General features: G+C 44.2%; 1 protein-coding gene across 1 annotated transcript in view; it reads right to left on the minus strand.

The window, feature by feature from the left end:
* The window catches only part of MYO3B (myosin IIIB), a 222,882-nt gene that overhangs the window by 170,398 nt on the left and 39,542 nt on the right, over positions 1-12,942 (minus strand). Inside the window, 1 exon segment of the mRNA XM_033168350.1 lies at positions 2,476-2,541. Coding sequence (XP_033024241.1) covers positions 2,476-2,541 — 66 coding nt within the window.

Genomic DNA, 12,942 nt, shown 5'->3' on the forward strand with positions numbered 1-12,942 from the left:
TCCTAACATTTGGATAAAAGGAACAATGGACTTCTTACAATCATTTCTTTTAATTTATCAAAATGAAACTGTCACAAGCCAGGCGCTGACAAATGTATAATGAATGCATATAAATGAGTCATTTATCACTAATGGCCAAACAGTTTGATGCTATATAGCTTGATGGTTTTAATTTTTTTTAAAAAAATAGAAAATAAAAGCAACTTTTTAAGTGGGAATCAAACCCTCCGTATGGAATGACTCATAACTCAAATGGCAGCGGTCACCATATATTAAAAGCTACTTTGGGACTTAGGGACAACAAGGGAGTCAAAGGTGTGCTAAAGGAGAAAAAAGGAGAGGGAAAAGCAAAACGGAATGGATTCCTTCCATCTCTCTTTACTGTAGGACAGGGGTGGCCAACTTCCAAGAGACTGTGATCTACTCACAGAGTTAAAAACTGGCAGTGATCTACCCCCTTTTGGGGGGTTCAGGTCATAGTTGTTGAGCTTTTTTAGGAAGGAAAGCCCTGTTTTTTGGGGTTCATGTAGAAGTTGTTGAGCATCTTTAGCGAGGAGGAAAGCAACATTGAGCTTTTTTTTAGGAAGGAAAGCCCTGTTTTGGTGGTTCAGGTCATTTTAGGGGTGCAGGGCAAAGACATTGAGCTTCTTTGGGGGGAGCCACTGATCTACCAGTGATCTACCACAGACATCCAGTGATCTACCGGTAGATCACGATCTACCTGTTGGACATGCCTGCTGTAGGAGATCTAGGGCAGATCTTTGTGCTTCAACTAACTTTCTCAAGAAGGGAATCTGAAGAACAGAGGCAAAGAGTGAGGAATAAGCGAGGAAGAGATTATTGGTGTTATGAACCAACCAAAACCAAACAAACCATCAAGTCAGGATAGTACAAAGCAGCAGCTGCCACCAGAGCACTCGGGGAGTGTGGAATGAGAAGGGCGTAACAGCCATGTGTCCTTCAATCCCAGGTGAGGCTGGGATCAAGAGTGCATGGCAATTGTGTGCTTCTCAAACGCCCTCACTGAGTGGCTCTACAACAGGGGTCAGCAAACTTTTTCAGCAGGGGGTCGGTCCACTGCTCCTCAGACCTTGTGGGGGGCTGGACTATATTTTTGAGGGGGTGGGAATGAACGAAGACCTATGCCCCACAAATAACCCAGAGATGCATTTTAAATAAAAGCAGAAGAGGAGGAGTTTGGATTGGATATCCCGCTTTATCACTACCAGAAGGAGTGTCAAAGCGGCTAACATTCTCCTCTCCCTTCTTCCCCCACAACAAGCACTCTGTGAGGTGAGTGGGGCTGAGAGACTTCAAAGAAGTGTGACTAGCCCAAGGTCACCCAGCAGCTGCATGTGGAGGAGCGGGGAAGTGAACCCGGTTCACCAGATTACAGAATCCACCGCTCTTAACCACTACACCACAGGACACATTCTACTCATGTAAAAACACACTGGTTCCTGGACCATCCGCAGGCTGGATTTAGAAGTCGATTGGGCCAGATCAGGCCCCTGGGCCTTCGTTTGCCTACCCATGCTCTACAAGGAGCGTTTCTAAGGCAGGGTGCAGAGGGTGAATGGAGGGCCTTTGCTGCTGAAGCCACACCAGCCACTGGGGCGACACCTCACAAAGTGCCGTAGGGCTTGCTCGGGGAGGGCAGCATGAGCAGTCACCCTAGAAGCCCACCCCCCACCATGCTATAGCCCTGGTACAAAGCATGTCCTACATAACTCATGTATTTGAAGATATTTCAGGGAACACAGAGAACCAGTGGACAGTGGAACCTTGGAAATCAAACGTAATCCGTTCCCAGAAGGACGTTCGACTTCTGAAACCTTCAAATTCTGAGGCACGGCTTCCGATTAGCTGACAGCTAGGCTTTTTGCAGATCGGAAGCTGCGTTGTACGTTCAGGTTCCGAGGAAAGTTAAAAAAAAAAAAAAACCCAGAACACTTACTTCTGGGTTTTTGATGTTCGGGAACCGAAAAGTTCGGGGACGGTGTGGTTTGAGAACTGAGGTTCCACTGTAATGTGATACAACAAAGTTGTGTGGGGTCTTTTGTGGTGCTGGCTTTATGCTCGACTTTACGCTGCATCAGACTTGGGAGACTGAGCTCCAACGGTCACTTGAATGGTCACCTCTCCTAAGCTCTTATGCTCCTAGTTCACAGACTGAGCAAGACAGAATCAGGAAGAGGTATATTAAAGATAAGAAAAATAACAGGAGGATGTTCAGACCTATACCTATCAATAGCCAGGAAACTAATTTCAAATGCAGATCACGCCACTTCCTCTGCGAAACTGTAAAGTTTTCAGCAAGACAAAAGTTGAGAAGGAATTATGCAATGTAAACAAAAGCTAAAAAGAGCTCTTGTTTGCAGGAAGGAAATTTCATTGCCGAAGGTTTGCCGCATGTCATTTCGCAATAACAGCACACAAGGGAAGCTGCTTAAAACTGAAAAGGGTCGTACTCACTGGGAAATGAAGTGGTTGAATCCTCTAGACCAATTTTCTGGCTGAAACAAAGTAGGAGGAGGGTTCCTGGAAAATACAAATGTTTTATAAGAACAAAACTAAATCAAATGAATTTTCCTACAGCATCTGGGGTTTGACACTGCCCAGGCCTAGCTGCTCTCTGCTGTTTAAAAGCAGGGAGAACAAAGAGATTATTCCATCCTTTTGCCACTACTAAAGAAGCTGCAGGGACGCATGCCCTGTCTTCCTAAAGTTAACAAGTTTAAGTACAGTGGTACCTTGGTTGTCGAACTTAATCCGTTCCGGGAACCCGTTCGACTCCCAGAACCGTTCGAAAACCAAGGTGTGGCTTCCGGTTGGCTTCCGGAACTTCCTGCACTCAAGCAGAAGCCACGTTGGAAGTTCAGCTCCCAAAGAACGTTGGCAAACCGGAACACTTACTTCCGGGTTTGCAGCGTTTGGGAGCCGATTTGTTCGGGAGCCAAGCCATTCGGCAACCAAAGTACAACTGTGTATGTAAATAGGATGAATGATTGCAGTAAAGCATTGGAGTCAAATATTGCCTTGGCCTGGCAAAGGATGCTTTCCAAGAGAAGGCCTCCTTACATGAGAGGGAATCTCTTTTCATAGAAGCACAGGAACCTTTGGATCCACAACCCTATCCAAGGCGAAAGCAGCATACCTTACAGCATACATACCCAAAAGCAAGTAACAGGTGGTTAACAGACCATATAACACTGGTCCTGAAAGACCTGCATTGGCTCCCAGTACGTTTCCGTGCACAATTCAAAGTGTTGGTGCTGACCTTGAAAGCCCTAAATGGCCTCGGCCCTGTATACCTGAAGGAGCGTCTCCGCCCCCATCGTTCAGCCCAGACACTGAGGTCCAGCTCCGAGGGCCTTCTGGCGGTTCTCTCACAGTGAGAAGTGAGGTCACAGGGAACCAGGCAGAGGGCCTTCTCAGTAGTGGCACCCTCCCTGTGGAACACCTTCCCATCAAATGTCAAGGAAAGAAACAACTATCCAACTTTCAGAAGACATCTGAAAGCAGCCCTGTTTAGGGAAGTTTTTAATGTTTGAAGTTTTATTCTGTTTTTAATGTTGTGTTGAAAGCCGCCCAGAGTGGCTGGGGAAACCCAGCCAGATGGGCAAGGTAGAAATAATAAATAATTTGTTGTTGATGTTGTTGTTGTTGTTGTTGTTGTTAACACAACTTCAGAGTCCCTGCTTGCAAGAACAGGACTGCTGATAAATATAACCCCTACATTCAGTTCAGAGCAATATATAGCAAGGTTTGTAAGCAGAAAAGAGAGAGCAAGAGTCAGAAATGCAGCATAAACTGGAGCAAAGTTAACGAGCAAATGAGAGTTGGGTTCTACCATTTCTACACATCCCATGCACACACGCACACACAATCAAAACAAATCAAGCCACGGTAAAGACATTATGGCTCCGTAATAAATGGCCCATTTTCATTCATCTGTATCTATTCAAAACCATTTCAGCTATCCTATTTCATTGCAGTTTGTCATGTTATCTGAGCTGAATGTGTTATTACTTTTCTCCTTTAGTATAGCACCAGCAGCACAAAATGAGAAGGGGAAATCCAAAATACTTGCGGGATATGCATCATTTATCACATTTACTATTAGGGAAGTAATGTGATGGGTTATATTCGGTGACATTAATGCCTACTCCCATGTTCCATTAAATGCCTTCCTACCGCTGCCACCTGCATCACAGAACCAGCAGCAGTGCATACAGATCCCATCAGCAGAGGTTAATTCAGAAAACAGTGAACAGAGGAAAACATCTACCTGCAATTTCTATTTTAAAAACTCCACGTCAAGGTTAGCAGATTACTATTAAACAAGCAGGTGCTGATTAGGTCATGAATACACTGTACATTTACAGCACATGGCTTCCCCCAAAGACTCCTGGGAACTGTTGTTTGTTAAGAGTGCCACAAATTGGAGCCCTGTGAGATAGACTACAGTTCCCAGGAGTCCTTGGGGGGGGGAAGTCATGTGCTTTAAATGCCTGGGGCATAGGTGGGCTGGGAAGCCAGTTCAGAATCAGTAGAACTATAGGCCCAAGTCCTCTTTTCTCTTTGTGTTCCGACTCCTGCACAGCCAACAACTGCAGTACGCTCCTTGAGCTTTAAGCTAGTACAGTGGACCCTCTGGATACAAATGTGATTTATTCCAGGGGTCTGCACGTACGCCGAAAAATCCACAAGTAGAGGCGCCACTTCTGTGCACAGGTTCTGGGTTTGCTACACTTCCAGGTTTGCCGCATTCACAACCCGAAAGTTATGTTACACGAAGGTAACGTAACCCGAGGGTCCACTGTACAGCGACATATTTTACTTAATGTATGTGTGGGGTTTTGTGTCAGCGTCGCTTGTGCAGGTTCTCTTTGCTATTTGCTTGTGTTCCTTTGGTAGCGAGAGAAGTTGGGGTTGGGGTTGGCTAGGGTGTGGTTTTTCACTTGTGGTGGGCTGTGGTGGTCTTTGTTTTCATGTGTGAGTGGGATGGGTGGGTGTTTTGGATCAGGTTAGCCATATTTCTTGGGTTCCATGATCACTGCAGATGGTGACAGCAGTCACGAAATTAAAAGACGCCTGCTTCTTGGGAGAAAAGCAATGACAAACCTAGACAGCATCTTAAAAAGCAAAGACATCACCTTGCCGACAAAGGTCCGTATAGTTAAAGCTATGGTTTTCCCAGTAGTAATGTACGGAAGTGAGAGCTGGACCATCAAGAAGGCTGATCGCCGAAGAATTGATGCTTTTGAATTATGGTGCTGGAGGAGACTCTTGAGAGTCCCATGGACTGCAAGAGGATCAAACCTATCCATTCTTAAAGAAATCAGCCCTGAGTGCTCACTAGAAGGACAGATCCTGAAGTTGAGGCTCCAGTACTTTGGCCACCTCATGAGAAGAGAAGACTCCCTAGAAAAGACCCTGATGTTGGGAAAGATGGAGGGCACAAGGAGAAGGGGACGACAGAGGATGAGATGGTTGGACAGTGTTCTCGAAGCGACTGGCATGAGTTTGGCCAAACTGCGAGGGGCAGTGAAGGATAGGCGTGCCTGGCGTGCTCTGGTCCATGGGGTCACGAAGAGTCGGACACGACTGAACGACTGAACAACAAAAGCCATATTGATTCGTATGCTGTTGGTGGATTCTTGTCATTGTCTTGTTGGGCTGTGTATGTGATAAAGGGGAGCCATACCGTGGTAAAGGCATCTTCTATTTGTCCCCGTGTCAGTTTCAGTTTGTTGGTTAGCTTTTCTAATAAGGCTGTTTCCATCCCATACTATCTGATACCATTGGTCCATGCTTACTCCTGACAGGTCTCTCCAGTGTCTGGTTATGATGATTCTGGCTGCTGAGAGGAGGTGGGTTATGAGCTCTTTGTGATGTGAGTGGGCATTATTGTCTTGGAAGGTGGAGACTGTCTGTTAACTCTACCAATCTCTAAGGCAGGCATCCCCAACCTGCGGCCCTCCAGATGTTTTGGCCTACAACTCCCATGATCCCTAGCTAACAGGACCAGTGGTCAGGGACGATGGGAATTGTAGTCCAAAACATCTGAAGAGTCGAAGGTTGGGGATGCCTGCTCTAAGGCAAAACCACCATATGAGATCCAACCCCAAGCAAAAGGAAGGAAGGAAGGATGGATGGATGGATGGATGGAAGGGAGGAAGGAAGGAAGGAAGGAAGGAAGGAAGGAAGGAAATGCAGCATGAGACCAACAAAACCTACCTTTTCCTTTTCTCTGCAGTGGTCTGGGACCCTTTGTTATGCCCCTCTGGATGTCTAGTGAACTGGAAACATTTTAATCTATTGAGTTTTATGTGTTCTCTGTCATTGAGCCTGCCTGCAATGTCACAGCTGGTAAAACCAAATGGGTCATTTTTTATTTTTTATTTTAGCCATGAAGGCGAGCACCATGGTTCAGTGGACACCATTTGTTCTTTCTTTTAAGCTGTGCACCTAATTACAGATCACAGCTAATAGATTTACAATGGGCAACAAAGGAAGAGGGAGGGAGCCGCTGCATTGATCTTGAATACTTCTCTGATAGTGAGCTTTTTTTTGCACGGAGAAGGGTGTGGGGGAAATGGGACAAAGCTGGAGGGGGGAAATATTTGATAGGCAAAAACATACACTGTTTATTTCTTCAATCAATACAGCAATATATTTTCCCAAGAAAACAACCACCACCAGGCATGAACAGATGCATTAGGCACCCGCATTGTTTTCAATGGGAGAATCAGTAGCTGAGCATCAGGCCCAGGAGCTGACTCAGGCAAACAGGAGAGCCAGGTAGATGCCTGTTGTGAATTTGCTTTGAGGAGTATGGAATGTGGTGGTCAGAGATATGGCCATATGTCAGCAGTTACTGGGTCTTAAAACACATCCCACTTGAACTTAAAGCTAGTGTATGAAATGAGCACCTTTAAAAAATGGTGTGTGTGTCTGTGTGTGTGTGTGTGTGTGAGAGAGAGAGAGAGAGAGAGAGAGACTAATCATGTGTAATAACGAGAATTTCTACACACCTAATTGCTTGCATTAAGAAATGTAAATTCCTTAAATGGCATTTCATACTCCATATGTTCCCAGATAAAGCATACTGATTATTTGTTAATCTAAGAGGTTGTGCACACATTTCATTTTTTTAATCTCTCGGTGGCCGCTGGCCAAGAGGTAAATGTTGAAATTACCTGTCTTCGTTAACTAAGTTCGTTATCCCTCTTTTGGGTGGGGGCATCCCCTTCAGTATCTTTCCCATTTCCCCGTACCTTTTGGCCTTTTGGCACTGGCAAAACGTTCTTGGGAAAGCTTTAATAGAAGATCTCTAGCGTGATTGTAAGGGCATGAAAAAGCGAGCCGGATTTGGAATAGGAGCAAAAGCAGAAAGACGTTATGGATAACTATTTAGGATGTAATATAGGATGTATCCTATGTCCTTTTAAAATGAGGTCCAGTTCCGGGGGGTCTTCTGGTGGCTTCCTCACTGCGAGAAGTGAGGTTACAGGGAACCAGGCAGAGGGCCTCCTCGGTAGTGGCACCCACCCTGTGGAACGCCCTCCCCCCATCAGATGTCAAGGAAATAAACAACTAACCGACTTTCAGAAGACATCTGAAGGCAGCCCTATTTAGGGAAGTTTTTAATGTTTGATGTTTTATTCTGTTTGTAATGTTCTGTTGAAAGACGTCCAGAGTGGCTGGGGAAACCCAGCCAGATGGGCGGGGTTGAAATAATAATAAAATTATTATTATTATTATTAGGGGCTATTGTTTTTATCTTGATTATATATTTTAGGGTTCTTGTGGGGATTCTTTTGCTGGCGCCTCCCGTGTGCAGGACGAAGTTGACCTCACACGGGATGCCAGTTGCAAGGGTAGGCAGCCTGCGGACGGGACGGCCGGTAATTCCGGAGCCTGCTCACACCGCGCCATGGACGAAGAAGAACCGCTGGCTGCAATCTGAGGGTTTTTGAGTTCTGTGAGTTCGTGAAGGTTGCCTCGTTGTAGAAGATTGCAAGCGTCTGTCTGGTCCAAAAACTCCAAAGAGGAAAGTAAAGCTAAAGGTGGCCAAAACTGAACGGCCAAATAAAGGTTTTGAAAGCGAAATGAAAATAAAACTTCGAAGACTGCAGTCTGGAGGGTAACGGCTTTGGCTGCCCTGCGTGGATGGTTTCACATTTGCTTTGCCTAGGCTTGCCACGCAACGTTCTTCTCACTGGGCTTTTCCGCACGTTCTCCACACCACAAACAGGGAGCGGCAGCTTTTTACTGAGTGAACAACCAACGTCATAATCAATACACAAACCAATCACAACACTGTTGCTGCCCTAAATTGGGCGGGAAGCAGATTAACTGACCGTTGACTACTTTAAAGTTTGGAGCCACTAAAACCCTGTGGAGGGATCCCAGCAGTAAATCGCCTGCTGGATCCCGTTATTACCTTCCCTTCCAGGTGGAAGGATACAGTAAAATCAAGCATAATTAAACACAAATAAACACAAATAACCACAGGTGCGAGCGCACCTGAAAGGTATATTCCCACAAGTTCTGGTTTTGTTGTGCGAGCTGCCCTGATACCTCTGGGTATAGAGCGGTATATAAATTCAATAAACAATTATAATAATAACTAAAACCCTGTCTCTAAACAGCAGGCAGGACTAATGAACTTCTGCCAACCAAACACACTAGGTAAGGGATTAGAGATCAAACAGTTGTAGTTCTCAGGTACAGAAATAAGTGAATGGCTTATAATGCCCTAGTCCCATGTCTAACATAAGCATCAGGACCATCATCATTTGATTTGCAAGCCATTTTTCCAAAGTTAAAACCGTGCTCAGGGTGGCTTGCAACATGAAAATATTTCCATAATACACGATTAACATGCATCCGAAAGACATGTAATCACGCACGTGTCCACAGTGGTGAACACAGAAGTGGCTGAAAATGTCACAAAACACATCACTAAAAGGGCACAATGGAGGTAGGGGGAATGTATGAGAACCACATCTTTCCAATGAACTGAACGGGGAAGCCAAGTGGAGCTCCATGTTATGAACTGAAATTCCCACATTCACAAAGAAGCACAGGATTTGGAATGCTTTTTGTGCCTCCTTCTCAGATGTACATTTTCACACTTCATTGTGTCCCCTGAGTGTTTTGGGCCAGTCTGGTATTAAACTGTCACAATCAATGGAGCTTCCCCAAACCCCTAGAGAGGCATTTCCATAGTCTTTACAGGTCAGACCACTGGGAAATAGTTATTTGCTTCATTTCATCCAATAATTTGTGGTTATACGCACAACCCAAAAAGGCTCCCTTGGCCTCAGACAGCAAATACGCAAGGGGGAAACCGATGATATGCTTTGCACCAATCTCCCTCCTCTCTTCATCGACTAGCAGTAAAAAGTGGGGGCTCTTCCAGTTGCCAGGACTTTCAATCATCAGTGTCGCCTACAGGTGTTTCAAGTAAACCATATGCCATTATTTCAGGAAAGGATAGCTGTCTCCTGGTGAGATGGGTAAATGAAAAGAAAAATGACTGACCTTCCAAAAGTGGAAGTCAGGTGTGTCTTTTTTAAAAGTTAGTTTTATTGTCAATTAGCAGTTATTTCATTCACAACAGAAAGCAACATTCTACTTATCTACTTCTGTACATGCAATGGAAGCCTCTGAGGACACAGAAATTTATTAGATTTATCTTAAGTTAAGTGGGTAGTTTATGCATGGATACCACTGGTTTTACAAATACATATTTGAGTTCATTTATACCGTGAATGCATATGTGGTTACATTCACATAATTATAAAACATATTTGTTACCCCGGGGGGCTCCTTCTGGTTCTTATTATTCATACTCCTGATTCAGAAACAAAATTAATTGGACTTTTGTTTACTTTCTCCTTTACTGAAATGAATGGGAATGGTTATTTTCTGGGCACAGTGAATCATAAGCTTTCATTGTTTCATCTCTTACAACCTCCTCCACCCTCCTCTATGCATTTAAACAACAACAACAACAACAACAACAACAACAACAACAACAACAACAACAGGTAAGTATTTTCAACTCTGTCAATGGTTCTGACAACTGGAACATCTAGAAATATAGAGGGTGATTGTGGTATGGTGAGGAACACAAGATGCAAAAACAAATGTTTAATCAGGAATGTCTGGCTGGTCTCCAGGACCGAGTAGTTTTCTTGCCACGCTGATGAGCTATTTCAACAAATAATTCAGTCGCAAAATTATGCAGAAAACATCCGGAGTTTCGGGAAGCCATTTACAAATCACCGCATGAATTCGTTAAAACACACACACACAGAGAGAGAGAGCAGTGTGTTTTGATAGGCAAACACAGACATTTGAAGTGAGATTGAAGTTGCAGGTTGTAAGTCTCTCTTAAATTCAGAAGAAGGTATGTGTTGCAATCAGAATATCACATTAAGAGGAAGGGGAAATCATAATCTTTAAGTCACCCAGTTAAGGCTACAATCCATGTTTACCAGTAGGGAGTATACCCCACTGGACACATTGGGATTTAATTCGAATTCAATAATTGGGATTCCCTGACTGGCTGCAATCCTATGCACACTTAGCTAGGAATGAGCAAGACTGAACATAATGGGGGGTTATATTCTTCAGAGTAAACATGCATAGGATTATGCAATCTATTAAATTATAAAATCAACACAATATGGAGCTGCCTGGTGTATGATGGGAAAGTATTCTGCTTGGAAACATCTGGAGTGGCTTTCACATTTTTCCTCGTCATGGGCCACTGAATTCAGGAAGATTTTGGCAGCTGAGAGGTTTTATTAGTCTTTTGCAGAATCTGTCATTTATTCCTGTCAATTTCTTCTCAAAACAAAATAAAATAAAAAAAATTCCTCCCAGTAGCACCTTAGAGACCAACTAAGTTTGTTCTTGGTATGAGCTTTCGTGTGCATGCACACTTCTTCAGATACACTGAAACGGAAGTCACCAGACCCTTAAATATAGTGAGGGAGTGGGGAGGGGTATTACTCAGAAGGGTAGTGGGAATGAGTGATCAGCTGATAGGTGTGGAAAACCAACGACTGCAATTTGGTCTTACAGGGAAAGGCAAGGGGTGAGATGGCTAAAGATAGCTTTGCCATGTATAATGAGATAAGAATCCAATGTCTTTGTTCAGACCAGGTTTCTCCATTGTTTTAAGTTTGGTGATTAGTTGCAATTCAGCCACTTCTCTTTCCAGTCTATTTCTGAAATTCCTTTGTATTAAGACAGCTACTTTGAGATCTTTTATAGAATGTCCTGGGAGATTGAAGTGTTCTCCTACTGGTTTATCTGTCTTGTGATTCCTGGTATCAGATTTATGTCCATTTATCCTTTGGCGTAGGGTTTGGCCTGTTTGTCCAATATAGAGAGCTGAAGGGCACTGTTGCCATTTGATTGCATACACAATGTTGGAAGATGATCAATTAAATAGTCCTGAGATGGTATAGTGGGGTAGTCGGGGAGTGGGGTGTGTTTGTGTAGGTGTGTGTGAAACTCATTTCACAAATGCAGGTGACTATACCACCCAGTTAGGCTTTCCAGCAGACAAGCTTCATAACTCATAATTTAACCTGCTTAACTTATATGGTTTCCCCACAAGGCATTCTGCTTTTTCAAGGAGTTGAGAGGCGATGGGGATTAAAAGCTGTCCAAGGCAGCAAGGAAGGAACCTGAATGACTGCTCACTTATCATCAACGGGCGTCTTTGTTGCAAATTAATATGTTGCTCTTTTATCCTTTCGTTAGTATCGGCAGGCATGCAAAATACAAAGCATTTGCCAAACGGCAAAGAAAGACAAATGAGTTGGGTGTGTTTCTGTGCCTGACTAAAATACATAGTTGTCCAGACAATGCAATTTTGCCGTTAGAATATTGTCATTTCTATTGTAGAAGAAAGTATGTGGGCTTTTCTTTTCTTTTTCTTAGTGTGAGGAATGACCTTCAGGGACAGCACTTGGCATGCATGATATAATAATAATAATAATAATAATAATAATAATAATAATAATAGGACAACACATCTGAGACAGCATAAAACCGTAGAGTTGGAAGGTACCCTGAAGATCCTCTAGTCCAGGCACCCCCAAACTTGGCCCTCCAGTTGTTTTGGGACTACAACTCCCATCATCCCTAGCTAACAGGACCAGTGGTCAGGGGTGATGGGAATTGTAGTCCCAAAACAGCTGGAGGGCCACGTTTGGGTATGCCTGCTCTAGTTCAACCCAATGCAATGCAGGAATATGCAGCTGTCCCATATGGGGATCAAACCTGCGACCTTTGTATTATAAGCACCATGTTCCAACCAGCTGAGCTATCCAGTGGTATATGATGTATGGAACATACATAAACTAGGAAGGCGCAGTAGAATGGTGTGATCCCATGGGAAGGATCCACATTGCACACTCCTCCCTTGTGAACTGTGGCTTCCAATTTGCCAGGATTATGCAGGGAGCAGATGCACCGCACCTCTGCGATAACATCAGGATGAGCCCGAAGGCAGCCAGGTGGCCAAGTGACCACGTGTGTCTTTTAGCACCCCTGTAGCAAATACGCCAGCTTGGACACACTGGACCTGATAGCTACAGGATTTCTGTTCATCGCCACAAAATCAAGTGGGGGACTTCCCTGTTTGAATGAGACGCCCCAGATCAAATGCCACATGCGTTAAAAACCACTCATATCCCTTCACATGCAGTGGTTTTTGAAGGAGAGTCATTGCACTCGCATTGGCGGCCAAGTCACTGTACAGTACGGAGCAATCCAAGCAATGGCCCGGGTTAGAATGCTGTTGTAGCAGTCTCTTTAGCCATATTGTGTATAACCCTCTCCTTACTCCAAGACATTCTCCAGCACTGCAAGCGGGAAAAACTGGCTCTGGTTACCTTGGTGATAAAC

The sequence above is a fragment of the Lacerta agilis genome, chromosome 1 (genome assembly GCF_009819535.1).
Source record: "Lacerta agilis isolate rLacAgi1 chromosome 1, rLacAgi1.pri, whole genome shotgun sequence".
In the NCBI taxonomy this organism is placed as follows: domain Eukaryota; kingdom Metazoa; phylum Chordata; class Lepidosauria; order Squamata; family Lacertidae; genus Lacerta; species Lacerta agilis.